Source organism: Zonotrichia albicollis, chromosome 3 (genome assembly GCF_047830755.1).
Source record: "Zonotrichia albicollis isolate bZonAlb1 chromosome 3, bZonAlb1.hap1, whole genome shotgun sequence".
NCBI lineage: Eukaryota > Metazoa > Chordata > Aves > Passeriformes > Passerellidae > Zonotrichia > Zonotrichia albicollis.
The window spans coordinates 76,479,502-76,497,420 of NC_133821.1; the positions used below are offsets into that span (position 1 = coordinate 76,479,502).

The 17,919-nt window shown below is 42.3% G+C and overlaps 1 protein-coding gene across 1 annotated transcript; it reads right to left on the bottom strand.

Moving 5' to 3' along the window:
• Positions 1–175: 175 nt before the first annotated feature.
• NUS1 (NUS1 dehydrodolichyl diphosphate synthase subunit) lies at positions 176–16,688 on the bottom strand. The gene is made up of 5 exons (XM_074537924.1): positions 16,165–16,688; positions 7,593–7,715; positions 5,288–5,440; positions 1,113–1,212; positions 176–409 (listed from the first exon to the last, which is right to left on the bottom strand). The coding sequence occupies exons 1-5, from the start codon at positions 16,544–16,546 to the stop codon at positions 319–321; spliced, it is 849 nt and encodes a 282-aa protein (XP_074394025.1). The 5' UTR covers positions 16,547–16,688; the 3' UTR covers positions 176–318.
• Between the last annotated feature and the right edge of the window lie 1,231 nt (positions 16,689–17,919).

Sequence of the window (17,919 nt, forward strand, 5' to 3'; positions counted from 1 at the left end):
ATGGACTCCTATTTACATTGTCCTGTAGATTTCACAACACTTAGTTCTTGCACGTTCATTTTGACACTTGAATGCCAAAGTGAGGGCAATTCAGCTTTGCTTTTAGTAACTGTTTTTTGCAAACAGGAAATCTGTGAATTCCCCTCCCCACAGATTCTCACGCATTCACACAGACTCTCTAGAAAGGTAAGACACTTTATTGAATTTTTTTGATAAATTAAGAAAGGACTATGAACCAGACTTATGGGTAGCAGGTGCTTGTAAACAGACATCAGTTCCTTCCCACAGAAAGCTTGACTCCATGCACTCTGCCCGAAGTCACTTTCCCCACCGCTGCTCACAGGCTGCATAGTGATGGAGGGCGGAGAAAAACTCTTCATAGCTGATGTTTAGGTGGGAAGGCAAAGAACTGAGAAAGCAAGTTACAAACATTAAAATAAGCTTTTATAAACACCGCATGATTCATACAGCCACTCAGGAATATCACTAAAAGCAAGCTACTTTCTGAGTAACCTTGTGAAGTTGTTCTCAACATGGTTATTGTCACTCTAACAACTAAACCAGTTACCCTCTAAACCAAAGCCTCCCATCAGAGTACACAGGGCCCTTCAAACCAGTGAAAAGCTGGAACAGCACAGTGTGCCCAGACATTTCAGTGCACTATAAATGTGCTTGGACTTAAGAAGTTCAGCAAATCTAGTCAGTTCAGTTACTGCTAAAATTGAAAAGCAATCCATTGGGGCAATGTTCTTCCATTATTCCATTTCCCTTGTATCCTTAGTTTCCCTTTTAGGAACCTATAAGCCACAGAAAATCAACACTGATATAAAGGAACGCTGTCAAACGGGACTGGAGCACACACTAGGTGGTGACAGAAGTTGTTCCTTAAACCTGGGGCATGAAGCTTGTTGTTGCTAGTCAGGGCTAAAAAAACAACAACGAATGTTTGACAGGTTTTAGTTGTTAATTTTAAAATCTCCTCAAATCACTCTCAGGACACTTGTTTAGCCTAATCGCCTCTTTTGGCCAATTCCATAAGTTATGACATAAAGAATTGCTTAGCTAGGTATTTTTCATTCCAGTGTGTTTTACAACATTTATAAGCAACTCACATGATTTCTGTCAGTCTGATGTGCCATGGAAGGAATCCTAATGTGCTGTCCACAGGACCAAACTTCAAGACTAAATCAGGATCAGGAAATCCATGTGTACCTGTAATAACAAGTTACACTAAGTTTTATTAAATTCATCATAGGATTTGTTTTAGTTTTAAACCCTAAGGCACCTGCTTTTTTCACAAAATGTGTTTTGTTTTTTTTTTAAATGAAGGTCCTAAGGACAAGTTAACAATTAAAAGCCCAAGAGGACAGACTGGTCTTGCAACACCTGAATGAACAACTGAGCAAAAGCTTAGGCAGCCACTGCAAGCCCAGCTGGACTGCTATTTTTACGTTTTATTTTTAGTTTTCAAAGACTTTCTATGGAAAGTACAGGAACGGTTACATTGTTTTGAGTAACAGCAAACCCTAACAATGCTGTTTCATCTGACTTGTTCTAGTTTTGTCTTGGCAAACTCGATTTTAGTAGCACAGAACATGCTGTACCCTGACTCTACTTACTATAGTCCTTACTTACCTATGTGGAGCTGCAATCGAGTAGAGTAAAAGGACACCAAAAAAAGCTTAAGGAAATTTCACTGAAGAACACCTTGGTACTACAGACCATCAAGCAAAAAAACCTCAACTTGTTAGATGACTGTCTCAGTATGAGACCAGACAGAAATTTTAAAACCAACTTACTATAAAATTTCAAAGATACTGCTGCAGCTGGCATCCTTCTGGTTAAATGAGTGAGGAAGAACAGGGCAGTGTGTCTTTTCTGTTACTATGTGGACAACCTGACCCATTCTAGGGCAGAGCAAGATAATATTGATGAATGCCATTAAGTGCCCACACTCTTACTACCCATACCGTAAAACCCAGCCAGTCATTTCCCTCATGAGAGCATCCTGCTCATCTTCTGGGGCTGAAGGCAATTAGTGATCAAACACCACTGCCTCTGTCCCCCTTCCATATACTTCTGCAGTGCCTAAGCTGCTCCAGGCTATAATTGACAGACAGGAAATAGGCTTACAATGAGCAGTCTGAGTCCAGCTTTCCCTGCTAATTCCAGCAAGTTGATTAGAGCAACTTGTGGAAAAAAGTAGAGCACCCCAAGGGGACCCAAGAAGCTAAACTGCTCCTCTTGCACCTACCTAGCTCATCTGAAAAGCATTCCAGCAGTCAGAACCCTATTTTGCTATAAAGCTGCAATTAGTCACGATTATTGCAGGTAATTTGTGGTCACCTCTTTCACTACCCACCAATTCTGCAGGTTAAGTGCAGAAGTGCTTATACTGGTAATGACCACCTTTTGCAGATAAACTTTAATACAGCCTACTTGCTCCAAACTCCTGATGTTATTTCTCAAATATTTCCTCTTTTGCTTAAATGAAAAAAAAACCCACTACACAAAAGCAGTCAAGAGCCTTTTACGTTTTCAGATAAGTTGTAGAGGAACTTAACTTTGGGAGTAACAGAAAAGGAAACTAAGGCCAGATTTTGCTCCACCCAGGTTTTGAAACTGAAGCTGGAGGTTTTTCAAAAAGTACACACCCTCCCTCCCCACTGAATCACCACAATAGTGATGACACCTTTTACCACAGGTAGAGAAGCTATTTTCCCTAAGCACGTGCATTTCTAAGAAAGGATGAAGCTTTTAGATAGGAGTGTCTTGTGCCACAATCCACATCTCATCTCAAAGTTAAGAAAAAAATTGCAAAGCAAAAGCCACTGCTGTTCAGAAGCTAGCACGTTAGTATCAAAGAGCTTTGCAGAGAAGCAGTGAATACTTAGAAGTGGGGACTCTGGAGGAAGTGGACAGCTTTACTCATCAGCTGATTCAATAGCTGAGTACTCCTCAGCTGGTACAGCAGCAGGATCTTCAACACTGAAGATCTTCAACACTGAAGATCTTCAACCTGGCTTTTCAAACAGGAAAAGACCTTCAGAGAGCCCAGTTAATGCTAACATTTCCATGTGGTTCCTCTCTAAAGGAAAATGAAAATGCACTGTAGTATTACTGTCACAACAGCGTACTAAAACACAGTACTGTGCTTTCCAGTCTGCATCCACTTCTTTACCTAAACATAGCAGTGCTACAGATAATTTACATGTGGAAGCTCCCTCAGAGCTGATACAGTTACAGCAGTCAAGTTCAGCACACACAAGAAATAAGGATTTGGGAGCAAACTTTAAAAAACAAAAGAGGCCAAAAGACTTGGGCACTCAAAGGATGGCAATCTGGCAACATCCCTTCTAGGTCAGCAGTTCTGCAAGGGGAACATGAAGGAATTTTACAGCTGATAACTCTACCCTTCTCTACATAGATCTTACAGGGCAACTTGAGTAGCCTTAATTGACAGTCATGTTCTTTGCTGGAAGGCAGACAGCAAGCAGAGACAATATTAAAATGCAGCTGGCACCTACTTTTCTCAACACAAGCTGGTTAGCTGAGGCATTGCTCAGAAGAAAGTACTTTTACACTGCAGAAAACTCAAGCTGTAAGAATTAAGTGCATGACTGAATTAAGAACAAGAAAAGCCACAGGACAAGCTAGAATCATACCATTTTAGGACTAGGCTTCAATAACTGCACCCTAAACATGAACAAAAAGTTTAAAAACTACATTAACAGGTATTTAAACCAAAATGTAAAACCCCAAAGATTTACAGAAGACACCACTAATACAAACTCTAAGAATATAACTATTCAAGTATTCCTTTCCAGAACATGCTCTCAAATCAGTAATGCACAGATGCATATTTTTAATACTGTTCCATTAAAAATGCACACAAACTAAATTTGCCTACAAGTAAAACAAAATTTAAAAAGCTGCTGCTAAGTAATGAAATACTTTACCTCCAACAATGTCCCAAACATTAAGTAAACAAATTAATGAGGACCAGTTACAGATATTATCCTTAATTATTAGACACATACATGAAGCAGCATGTTTCAAAGTTTATAGTTTTGACAGATTAGTTTTCTCTTTCAGTGCTCAGTTAGCATGCAATGCTTGAAAAATAAATCCACTAATTTTAAGATTAGACCTAATACTTTTAACATATCCAGACATAAGATCAACAAGTTTGAAAAGCTCCAGTTAAGCATCACTGACCAAAATACACACAACAGGTAAGAACTGTCACTGATTCTCCATTAAATTAGTAACTGTTCTGAAGGATTGATTGTTAATTTCCTTTAATTGCCTTTGGGGTATAACAGAAGAGATGTGCTAAGTTCTTCTTCAGGTGCCTTATTAAATACATTTAATAGTTCCATTATAGGAGGATGCTGACAACAGGGATGGAATTCAGTTTGAATTCCAAACTTCCAAACTGCCACGGAAGTCCATCTGCAGAACAAGTCAGCTGATCACACAACACGAAAAAGAAGAAATCACTCTCTAAAGTCCAATTAATGGGAACCACACTACAACAACATGCCCAAAGGCACCCAAGTTCAAGTGTGCAATCTGAAACCTGATGAGCCAATTGCAGCTGCAATTAACATGCACAGATCACCTAGGCAAGCTGAGCAACTCATTATAGCTCCATAGTACCACTGGAAAAGTGGATGCTAATTCTAAACTTCTTCTCCCAGGTGTGATATTAGGGCAGTCCTGCCCTTTTCATAGCTATTGCATGTAGCCACACATCACAGTGCAGTCAGTAATCTGCATGAATTAGTAATGAAGACAACTAAGCTAGTGTGGGTTATAGAGCAGCAAGAGAACAGCAAGGGTTCTATCATTTGTATTCAGGAGAGTAGTCAGGCAGCAAGAACAGCTTTAATCACTGTAACCAGATCTGGAAAAGACTCTGCCCATCCATATTTGCAGCTTGTAACTCGCAGGAAGTTAACCTAAATTAGGATAGTCTAGTTTTAGGTAATCCCAAAAGTACTTTTTTCAGCAAACTCATTGCAGAACATACCACAGATGCTGTAAACTCTGAAAAGCCAAAACTGCAATTTAGCTTAATATTTCTGCTAAAGAATTTTTCTGCTTAAAAAAACAGCTCAAAAGGCAATAAACAAGAAAGAAATTTTTAACAGAAGCCTAAAAGCAATAATCATAACTTACTCTGATAGACTAAGCATCAGGATGCATACATTCCAAGCAATGAACACACTAGTAATCAAATTGTTATGAATTGAGTACTCTTTCCCCTCCATATTATACTTACTACTTAATAAGTTGTCTAACATATTCACATCCAGGTCTGAATGTGTTCTTTGCTGCTGTGCTACCAACTGACAGAAGTTCTGAGCAGCTTTGACTATGTCTGCTTTTCCATCTTCCGGAGACAGCACCTTCAATGTAGATTGGCAATTTAAAACTGAAAGTACAAAACATAGTTTAAAAGCAACAGAAATACAATTGTTTTGCATGTGCTTTAGATAGTAACAGATAACAGCTGAAAATAACTTGTAGTTTAATTCCTGAATTACAACTAGTCACAGATCCACCTCATCTGTCTCTTAGAGAAGTGGGTAAGAGTTTTCTGGATTTGCTGTATTACTAAAACACAAGCTTAAGACAACTACTTTGACAAGTCTTGTGCGAAGGGGCTTAATTCAGTCTTCAGACATAGTTTTCCAGGAAATTTTGACTGGTTCTTACACTGTCAGGCAAAGCACTGAGAAGAAAGGTGCCTGGATAGTAACTTAAGGGATTTAGGGAAATTAAAAAACAAACAAACAAACAAAAAAAAAAAACCAACACAACAACAAACTAATTTCTACCCTAGAAGAGGAAGGTGTTTTTAACAGCTACTGTATACATTCATGTGACATAAGTATTAAGCTTGGGGGCTCTGATCACAGCATCTTGATGCAAGAGTTACAGTAAGGATCAAAGATGGCTACACTGAAGCTTGGAACAAGATAATAGTTCAGAATTCATCTATTCATCTGCAATGATGTCTGTGACTTAGAGGACATTTCCCAACAGTAATTATCTTAACCCTGCACTATTGACAGGCAAGAGTGTTCCCACACTGCAGGAGTCCCATCATTGTCAGTACTGTAAGGTACCTAAGAGGTAAACTTGCCAAGGAAGCTCAAGGCCAGAGATGGTGCACTACACTGGCTTGAAGCTAAGTGGGTTAAATATCAAAGTGTCAACTTTTTAAGCTGATACCAAACTTAGGATAGCTATTACTAGATACTTAAAAATACATTTCTTAAAATTGCAGAACATGACTGCAAAGGACCATACAGCACAGTCAAGATTTATAAGAACAATTAAAACTCCTCAGTTCATCCATCCAAAGCCATCACAAGGAAAATGATTGTTCCTTAATATTGCTTGATTTGCAAATTTGCATCAAATGTCCTACATTAAAAAATATTTAACAGTATCCCTAAATTACAATACATGCAATTTTGTTATGCAGAAGGGAAAAACTGTAGATAATAATAAACTGCATAGATGTCAGTTTGTTCAGTTGAAAACACGAAGCATCTGATCTGACTGTGAAGCCTTCTGAAAAAGAATGAAGAATTTAAAAAGAGAACAGAAAACACCTCTGCTTTTCACAGTTTCCAGCACAAAGGGTTCCTGAGATTTAAAAGCACTCTTCCCATCAGCAAGTCTGAGAAGTCTTTCAGTAGTTTGTTTGGTGTGAACATAAATATCCCAACTTAGGTAAGTGTAGCTAAGTATGCTGGAGTTGAAGATATTAATAGCCTGTCTACCCCATCTTCTGCTGGTTATTTCAACCTTCACAGGAAGAAAAAAAATTAGCATGAAACCTGAGTTCTTCCACATAAATGCTAGCATCTTAGGCTAAGTGGTCCATAAGACAAGCTCATGTTACAATATTATACTTTGTACTGGAAAACTGGCACAAAGGGTTTGAGTATTTGGTCAGCTCTCATAGGGTAGGCAAAACCTGCAAGCAGCATTTTCAATGCAGCTAAATGTACCACAACTTGTGCAAACTTTTCATAACTCTGAATTATGATGATCTTAAAACATAAGGGTTGTTTAGGTATTTTTTTACAAGATCTACTTTAGTATTATGAGTTGTAGTTAGAAGAGCTGTATCAGCCCATCTCTTTCAGACAAAGGCCTGATTCAAGTACGTGCCTGTGATTTATTATATTTGAACAGACTTCTAGCATTTGTCCTAGGCAGCAGATGAGGAAATGAGTTCTTATAGCAAATAGTGCTGTGTAAGGAACATCAGCCCTGAAACCTACTCCTGCTTCCCACATCTAAGTATGGGCAAAAGCTATTATTACCAAATTTACCTTTTTAACTTGTGCCTTTTACCTTCCTGATGGCATTATACCTTGCCATGACAACCAGCAGTCTTGCTCTTTCCCCTTCTCCTCCCCACTCTGGGGTTTATGTTTGGAAAAACAGAAGCACACACATGAAGAAAAAGGTCACTGTACATAGAGCTGTGTTTAAGTAAAAGCAGATTTATGATTGATATACAGCTATTTAGGGGCACACCAAGCCCCTCTCGTAGTTGATCTTACCTTGACCAGTTTTGTCGTGATTTGCAAATTCCACAGAGTACTTGGAGCAATCTAGTCCCAAGAGTTCATGCTGCTGTTTTAAAATTTCATCCATCAATCTTGAATTATTCCTCTTGAAAATACCTTTAAAAAAAAAGTTGCATATCAGCCAACTCCTATAAAGGGTGTTGTTACAAATAAAACTAACGCTAGGCAAGAAGAAAAAATTAGTCAGAACTGGTTTCAGGCTGGAGTTCACAAGTGTGGGTAAGAACTCAAAGCAAATGCTACTGCATGTGACTAATCTGAGTGACCTTGGAAAGACAACTCGTGTGCTTTTGTTCTTCCTTCACCCAGCCTGAATAAGCAGCAAGTTGCAACTGCGCAGGGGATAGCTTAAGACTTATTTCCTTGTCCTTGGTACGCTAGAAATAGAGAAAGCAATCATCAGCAAAGAACACCAAGTCAGATTAACACCAAATTTCTTTAAAGCCCACACTGCTTAAGTCTGCTACCACTTATTGCCACATGCCTAAGGCTGCCTGCTAACAAAGCAAGTCACCACTAAATCAACATTTCGGGTCTCAGTAAGTATCCACTCTTAAGCCATCCAACAGCATGGATTTCCTAATAAGAGAATTTCACAAGCTGCATGTTTCAAGGAGTTCATGCAGTCCCCAAGGCCTTTTTATACTTACATATTTAAGGCAGACACATTTCAAATGCAGGAAATCACAAAAGCCTGCTTCAGACATACTTGAGTTCTTGTATTAAAATAAATTCTAGCTTTTGAGAAACATAACTCTACTTCTAATTAAATGCCACAGCAAAAATGAAATGTTACAGTTTAAATATTTACAATCCAAATGCATGGCTAGGCATATTCACTCAGGAACTGGATAATGCTTTTTTCACAGGGTATTCAGAGGTTTTTACTGTACTTCATTCAGAAGCCTCATGTCAAACATTTCCACTGACCAGTCTAAAAATGTCCACACACTCATCTTACAATGTAGACAGTGCAAAAGAATGTAAGACATAAAATTTTGACTAGGCTCAGGATTCAACAACACAACCTGACTACAGAATCTGGAACTGCTACAAGAGTTCCCACATTGGTCAAACAGTACCATCAGAATGTAGACCATAATACACTAGGAGTTAGTTTGCAATATGAAGTGATTCAATGCATTTATTTAATATGCTAGCCTTTAGGCCTAATGAATTAGAACTTTTCTACAGGGTTCATTAGAGGTTTTACTAGGTGGCAAAATATTTATTTCTTCCTCTCATCCTGGATAGCTCTTGTAAAAAAAGCCCTATTTCATTACAGAAGTATTAGTGATGCTTATGATTAATTTCACACGTTTACAAAAAAGCAAGTTGTGGTAAGGCAGAAACCTCTACAGAAGGAGGTGTGTTAGAATGCTTCTGCTAAGTTGAAACTCAAGTTAAATTGTGGCTTCCTGTGCTCCCGCTTTCTAGCATATACTTACACATAACAGAAATTGAGAATGATGCTCTAAATACACCTGTTTGATACAACTCTGCTTGGCTCTGTCTGTTTCGTGCTGGGGTTAACACAAATTGTCTTCCTCACTCCCAAGGTCAGCAGCAGTGCAGCCCCTGCAATTGCCAATCCTGTACGCTCTGCAAGGAAGATCTGGACAAGGCTGCATTGCCTTGCCTTTCAGAGTCACTTGACTTCCATACACTTTTAGATATGAGAAATAAAACTATGTTCAATATCCAGACAAACATATTACATAGTTAGGAAAGGCTCCTAATCTGGGAAATAAGCTGCTGCTTTTCTTCCCCTTTCTCACCCAATACTAATGATACCAAATCCTTTCTCATGGGAGGTTTTTGCCTATTCCTGTCAGAGACTGTAAGAACTAGTTTAATACTCCACACTCCAGCTCTACAGTAAATTAAGACACTGAGGACAAGTAGAAGAAGTGGCCAAGGTGTTTGCTTGGATATCATATACTGAATTGGTCCAGCTCCAAAGTGAAGGTCCTTAACACACACAACAGACACAGAAGACTTGCTAAATAAATGTGTTCTTAAGATTTATCTGAGTACCACCCTTCTGTTCTGCCTGTTTGTCTCACCCACCCCCTCAGCTGTTCAAACCTGGGGACTGGGACAGCAGTTTAACAAACAGGAAGCTACTGCAGTTGTACCATGTAGCTACAGCATGCCTTCCTTGGAAAGGCCTCCACACCTAAATTCCCACTGATCCATCAACCTTGACACACACACACAGTTTTCCTGAAGAGAAGATCCTGAAGCACAACAGAAGATAGTAAAAATTCAGACTAACTCAGATCTTAATTTAAAAGCACCAGCATTTGGGAATACTCCTTCAATGTTTGTCTCTCAGTCAGTGCACTAGAGACTCATGAATGCACATCACTGCAAACACAGTCCTGCCAAATGCAATATTCACAGGCAAAATCCATATTCAACTTCAAGAATTTTACATGGTCATGACTCAGCTATATTCTCCTTTCTCTTACAGTATCTCAAATCCCCATTTATCTACAAGGCTCATTTTTAAAAAATTTTGTAAATGTACCCAAGTTAGTTCTGGGAGATGCTGTTGCTTACTTTAAACATGACAAATATAGCAAACAAGTGCATGAGTAGGCCAACTCAGTAACAGAATTATGTGTTTCTAGGCAGTGAAACTTTAATCTTGATTTACTGCTACCCTCCAACTTCGTTCACAAAATTAAAACTAGTCCATAATATAATTTTAACAGTATAAAAAATTAGTTTGACAAAGGCTTAATAAATTTTGGCAATACAACAGCTGTTTGCTGTTAAATAAAAAAAAAAACGCAGCACTACTCATGTTTCTAATACGGAACACAAACACGAAATTGTCACTATTATTTTTCAACAGAAGATTTTCTGGTTTTGAAAAGCAGAAACATTTGTTTGGTCAGAACTCTGGAACCTCTGCAAGCTGGGGCAAATGTGTATGTTCTGCAAATGAAGTGTTCTAAGAATTACATGTATGTAAGCACTAAAATTCCCAATGAAAAAGAGTATCAAACTCTGTCCTGGTTTGTTTCCTTTAACTGCTGAGAACCTGTGAGCTGTTTTCAAGGATATTACTTGTTTTTACAACAGAAGCTGCAAGCATGCTGTCATTTGCTGCTATTAGAGCTGAGGCAAACCAGAAGTGTTTTAGCTTCCTGCAGCAGTCCTCCATTACACAGGTCTTTTCCAGGGCACACACCTTTTGCTCAGATTTACACCAACAAGCCATGCCCCTTTGCTTGCAAGCATGGTGTTGCAATATTTTAGGGTTAGGTATTGACAAACGAAGTTTGTAATTAATTCATCAAGTGTAGAAGTGACAAGAATCTTGAACTGGAAGTGAACAACTGACACAGAGAAACACCAGGTGATGTCAGCCATTTGTTTGTCTGACTAGACTACCACAGCCACCACCTGTTAATGGCATCTCAAAGTTCAACATTTTTAATTTCCCTGCTTTTTAAAGCAGCAGAATCTGGTAAAACACAGAATAACAGTTAGCTCTTCCTTGCAAGGGAACACCTTACCAAAGCAGAGTCTAGTAAAGAACATATCTCCACAACAGTTCAGTTATTTGCTCTCTCAACTTCTTTCCAGTGCTGACAAGGAAAGAGTAATCAAAAGTTGTAATTGTTATCAGGTATTAACATTTTGAGAACATCAAATAATAAACCACTTCAAAGAATGCACATGCAAGAAACCACTTTAATACATGAACAACTTCTGCCTACATCCTGTTGGACCACGCTGGTTGATAAGGGAGGAAGGCATGGCCATTAAAGAGGACCTCACAGGATATGGAAAGCTACAAATACCTCCTTCATTCCAAGAGTCTAGGAAAAAAAAGCAATCCAAGTTTGAATGTAACTAAAGTCACTTAACTTTCAATCACATTAAGGCCACTTCAGACAGCACTAACCAATCAAAGAATTTGACTTAGAACTAAGAACTTCATAGGTGACCATTCCTCCCAGATTTCTTCTTGGAGGGTCATTCTGCACTAAGAAAACAGGGACTCATCCGCAATTAGGAGAAAAGATACCTCTTTCATATTTCCCATTCCTTTAAGGAGATCACCTTCTACAGATTAGTGTTATCCCTTTTAATAAATGTGGTCTAAGAACTCCTCTCAACTCAACACCAAAATGAAATTGTGGAAAGTGAAATTTCACGTGGGTGAAGGCCCACAGCAGATGCCACAAGATATTGGTATCTCACAAGTGTTCCAGTGACATAAAACCACAACATATTTATCTTGCCCAGTGAAATAAACACACTGCACAACCAGAAGATTTTATGGATTGATCAAATTAGCTAAACTACCAAGTAATCTAGAAGAGCCTAGAAGCCTACTTTGGGGCTAATTAAATTATTTCTTTTCCACACTCTATCCTTTCAAAGAGTTTTTAAGTGAAAAGTGCTCAGAAGCAAAGCAGTTCACTAGAAAGCTATGATTAAATACTCCAAATTCTCAATACAGTCACACTATGGGCTTGAAGAAACCTTCAGCATGAAGCATCTATCTAGGCGTCCTAAGTACCCAAATGCCAAGATTCAGCAAGCTCCCAAAAAGCACTCTGGACTTGTCTTAAACTAGAGCAGGAAAGCTTCACAGAAGTAACACTCAATGAAGCTCTCCCAAAAGGCAAAACAACTACCATAAGAAAGTTAAAGCACACAGCACTAGTAAAAGGCTTCTGCTCCCCAGAAGGTATTTTAAGCGCTATTACCTGAAAGCATTACCAATGCCTTCTGACTGCAACAAAGCTGCAGTATTTCCTCAGATAAGGTCTCCAAAGAATGGCTGGATTTCTACCAAGAAATGACTGGCAATACAGAAGTCAATAGAAAAATTCCTGATCAAAAGCCTGAAACTTTAGTTTGCATTATTTAACTCAGGTGTGCACAGTAGCATTAAGTTTATTATGGCTTTGTCATGTTGCACAACAATGAAGTTGAGAGAAAGGGCTTCCACACACCAGGGCCAGTAAAGCCAGACCACCTTGGGCCTCCAAACACACTGAGCAAACAGAGACAGTCTCAGTTCTGAGCCCTGCACAACCCCAGCAAAGTTGCCTTTACAGTTACTGGTGCAGCTGGTGAACTGGAATGCAGCTACTTATTCTGACATTGAAGAATACATGAACAACCTTCTGTTTAGCAATTTTGCAAAAAATACAGAAATTCATTACTATAAACAAATAAACAGCTTATGTAGCATTTCTTCTGTAAAGAACTTCATGCTTCCCTTTCCTCCTATAGAAGAGGCAGTTAAGGACGTATTTTGAATTTAATCCTTCTGCAGGAAACTGACACACTATTTCTTGCAGAGAAGGCAACCATGGAAGACCAAGCTGGTAAACAACATTTCCTGTTGCAATCAAAAGAATCTCAGTACTACAGATATGCAGTGAAGGAAAAGAAACAAATTAAGGTGTACCTCACCACAGCTAACACTGATCCAGAGCACCCATCATTAGTTTTCCTTCTCCACCACAGCCAGCACAGGGGGGACTTTGACAAATCAGTAGTAGGTACACTTGTATGAACACAAACCCCCAGAAGCAGCTCAGCAGTCCAAAAGCACTGCTCACCATCTGAGTGGATGGAAACAAGTGCACACTGTAATTAAGGGTCACCCTCTGCTACTGATAAGAGTAAGCTGTACCTGACTTCATTCACCTTCACTATTATCAGTGTTAGTGCTGAGGGTTCCAGACTCCACCACCACTGAGCACCGGATTTAGCAACAGCTGCAACATCCCACTTAATGCCAAGTCTATCTGGAAATGCTGTATGCTCAATCAAGGCACCCTAAGGAGCTTAGCACCACAAGAAAGGCAGCATATGTGCTAGTCCCAGCAGTAAGCTACACTAGAGCTATATGAATGATGCTTGCTCGCTCTCTGAAGCCGAAGTCAGTCTCAAAAGCTCAGCTGTGCACAAAGCAGCTGCAGCTGCTATCCTGGACAACCCACGGAACACCTGTGTGGAGCATGATGTGCAATGGCAGGCTATTCTCATCCACCCTAGAAGTTTGGCAAAAGCCACAGATTTAAAACTTTTTCGTTGCTCTGCCTTCTTTGATTTTGCTCCAGCAAACTGGAAAGCAAGCTAGCAATTAAACCAGCACATTCCACTATCAGAGGATCAACAGAAGAACAAGCTACTAAAAATATGCTTCGATGCTGAAATCATGAGATAATAGCTATATTTTCAGCAGTGACAACAAAACCTCTTTAACATGCAATTTTAGAATGAAAAATTAAAATCCACACTCATCACATAATGTAGAAAAACGAAACCAACCAAACTAAAGAAAAAATTCTCAACATTAAAACAAAAAATAACATCACAACACAGAACAAAAGCGAGCAATTAACACGTGTAACTTTAGATTGAATGAAACAATACACGGACACAGCAACAAATAACCCAAGATTTTGGTTTTTCTGAACTGCCAGCAATAACAATTCTTCTGCAAGGTTATGTCAGCCCTTCAGAGGACAAAACTATAATTTCTGGTCATCATATTTAGTCTTCTAACAGTCAATCTTAGATCTGACTGAATTTCAACACATGCTGGAGAAGCAGTAGTAGGTTTTCAAAAAATGTTTCAGACACTGCTACAGCTCTGGCTCCTCACTGTGAGACAGGAGCTGAGCAGCAGTGGCTACCTAAGCATTGGCTGGTGCCTTCTCCCTCCTCACTGTTGCAGAGTAGGCAAGATGAAAGTCAAGACGACCAAGAAACATGATTCTCAGCTTGATCTGTTCCTCAGTTCAGCTCTCATACATATAATTTGTGGAGCACAGTGCTGGAATCTAAAAAGGAACTAAGCATATACATAAACAAATTAGGCAATACTGCCCATACCTTATTTAAATTTGAAGCTAAAGATCCTGTACATTAAAAATGTCTCTCTTCAAGCTATGAGGGAAACTCTCCTCCTTGGTACTGTTTGCTCTGCAGCATTTCACCTGGTTGAATGCTTTCCAAGTTGGGAGTAAAAACTGTCAACACATAAACGACTTTTCAGAAGGTGCTGTTCTCTGTGTGCTTGAGATGTTATGCAAATATTTTATATCATCCTTTGACTTCCAAACGAGGAAGCATTCTCCCTCTGAAATACAACATAACCGAGTTCCACAACAGCCCTGCACAGATGGCCACTTTAAACTGTTAAGTGACTGGTATTAAGCCTAGTTTCTCATAATGATCTTAAGAGTAATTTAGTGAAAGTCAAGTCTCCCAAGTCTTTTATCACATAGGAAGGATCAACCATGAAACAAAACTATAAATGGTGATGGTTTAAAATGAAGCAGAAAAAATTGAAAAATCACAAATGCCTATGTTCAAGGAAAGGCCTGCATATCTTAGATGCTTTTGCACACTTAATAACAAAATATTTCCCCTACTTACATGGGCTGCACTGCTGAGCATTTCCTGAGGGACCACTAGAAGACAACTGTACCTCTAACCTGGCAGAAATCTACAGAGCTCACCTAAACTGCAGGACACCTCTAAACAGCCATGGGAGTGGCTCAAAACAAGTCAAACCCTGCTCTCCTACAGTGTCACCCCTGACAGCACGAGCACAGGGATCTTCAGCATGAAGTTCTTTTCCTCTGCAGGACACAAACAGGACACAGTCCATGTATTGTTGTCCCTTCTGAGTAGACAGCTTGTCCAGTACAAGTTACAGATCATCTCTCAATGATCAGCTGGACAAAATTTTCAACTAAGAGTATCCTGAATATGGCTGGTTTTAGCTCCCCACTAGGAAAGGACAGGTATGAGGAAGTCAGATTTGTTCCACAACTTCCTCACAGTATGTGAAATCCAAACTCTGATCTTATCTTTATGATAGTCAGTGACGTGGAATCAACATACCTGCAAGAGCCAGAGTTCAATAATTTTACAGCTGGGACTCAGTAATAAATAAAATCACGCAGCAGATGTGAAAAAACTTCACAGAAGCACTGGCTCAGAGTTAACTCAAATGACAAGCAGGACCAAATGCAGACCACGTAATTTAACTTCACAATACAGACAGCACACGGGACACACATGCTTACATTTAACTTCTTGTCCATCCTGCCTCTTCACACAGGAGTACTTGAAAATAGAAGGCTACTTTCATTCATTCACTTCTGCAGGTTCAGCCCTAACTCAATGAACAGCACTCATAAGAGCAGGTAGCCTGAAGCTCTTCCCTACTAACAGTCCTGCCTTACACTTCCACATGTCAGCACTCCTGTGAGCCCGAGGCTGTGGACAAGGCTCCAGAAAGCAGGCAGGGCCGGGTCATCCCGACACAGGAGCTGGGCCAGAAGGACAACTGGGCCACTGCCCATGCTCCCCGGGGACAGAAGCTCTGCAGCGGCCAAGCAGCTCCAGCGGATGGGAAAGGAGCTGCCAGCAGGGAGGCGCGACCGGACTTGGGCAGACCCCAGAAGAGCGCGGCCCCTTGGCTCTACGCTCCGGTCCCCGGCACGGCCCGGGGCTGGGCCCTGGGGCACCGCGGGCGGCGGCCGCTCACCGTTATGGTCGTAGACGCTGACGTAGGAGATGCCCACGGCCATGCACCACACGACCAGGCTGGCCATGTCCGCGTAGCTCGGCTCCTCCTCGGTCACCACCAGCCCCACGTGCACCGGCAGCTTCCGCAGGGCGCGCCCGTCCGCGCGCCACCGCTGCCGCCCGCGCGCCGTCCCGCCGCGCGCGGGGCCCCGCCGCCGCCAGGCCGCGCGCGCCTCGCGGAACCCGAGCGCGCGGGCGGCGGGCGCCAGGAGCGCGCAGGAGGTGGCGGCGGCGGCGGCCGCGCGGCCGCGCAGGCACGCGAGCAGCGCGCGCTGCAGGCAGAGGAAGGCGCGCAGCAGCGCGTGCAGCGCGCGCCACGCCAGGCCGCCCGCCCCGCTCATGGGACCGACCGACAGGAGCGCGTGGGGCCCGCGGGGGTGCCTCAGCCGCTGCGCCACGCCCGCCGCGCCATCCCCTCACGGAGCCCGCGTCCCCCGCCCGGCAACCGCCACCGCCGCCATCTTCCCGCCGCCCCGCCTGATCTTTCACCTCTCAACCCGCCACACGCGAGCCGCCCGTTGGCCGCCGGGCGGAATGACGTCGCTTCCGCCCGCGGAGCGCGAATGACGTGGCCGCGAGAGACGGGGTGGGTTGGGCGAGGGCGGGAGGCGGGGCTGGGAACGGCTCGCGGGAGGGGCGGGGCCGCGCCCCCTGGCGGCCGCTGCTGGCGATGGCCCTGCGGGGCCGGGGGCGGGAGGGAAAAGGCGCCGGGGCGGGGCCGGCGCAGGGCCGGGCCGGGGCGGGCTCTGCCCCCAGCCGGGCTCTGCCCAACCTCCCCGCTGCTTCACGGACTCATCTGCAGAACGTCCCGCTGCCGTTCCCTGCCTTGCTCTTCCTGGCGCCCGCAGTGCTTCGTTCAGGCTGGTGTGTGAGGCGGAGGTGGAGGGAGAAAGCGCCTGAACACCACAGAAGCAGTCGGGCCTCAGGGGTGCCTTTACTGTCAGGAGTGTCTTTACTGAAGCGCAGGTGTCACCCTCAGAGCGCGCTGCGAATGCTCGCCGGGGATTCCACACAACGGGCTGGGAGCCGGGGGCAGCGGCCTCGGGCTGCGCACCCCGATTCGCATCCTCCACAAACGCCGCGGCTTTCGCTGCCTTCGCTTGTAAGGGCCCACGGGTCCGAAGATGAAACACAGGTGAAAGATGGAGTGAGAGCTAGTGCCAGCCCGATGCTGTCAGACAGATCGGTGGGCAGAGACGGCACGGGGACATTTAAAGCACTCTCTTAAAACAATCTGCCAATATTAAACTGAATGAAGAATTTTGTATTGCAAAAATTTTTCTCGTACTCAGAAATAGCTATTTTCCTGGCTTCTAGTACAGACCAGCATTAGCCAGCAAAAAAATCAGTCAAACTGCAAGGAAGGCTTGTGCTGTTTCATAAATATCTAAATATTTAGGTACCAAAAATTTGGTGAATGACCATAGAACCACAGAATCATTAAGTTTGGAAAAGACCTGTAAGATCAACTTCCACTGTTAACCCAGTACTGCCAAGTCCTCTGTTTAACCATGCTCTTAAGTGCCACCTCCACATCTTTTGAACACATCCAGGGTGGTGATTCCATCACTTCCCTGGGAAGTCTCTGCTAATGCTTGACAAGGCTTTCCGTGAAAAAATTTCTCATAATGATTAATTTAAACCTCCCTGGTGCAGCTTGAGGCCATCTTCGCTGGCCCTTTCACTTGTTTGCTGAGGCTGGCCCCAATCTCGC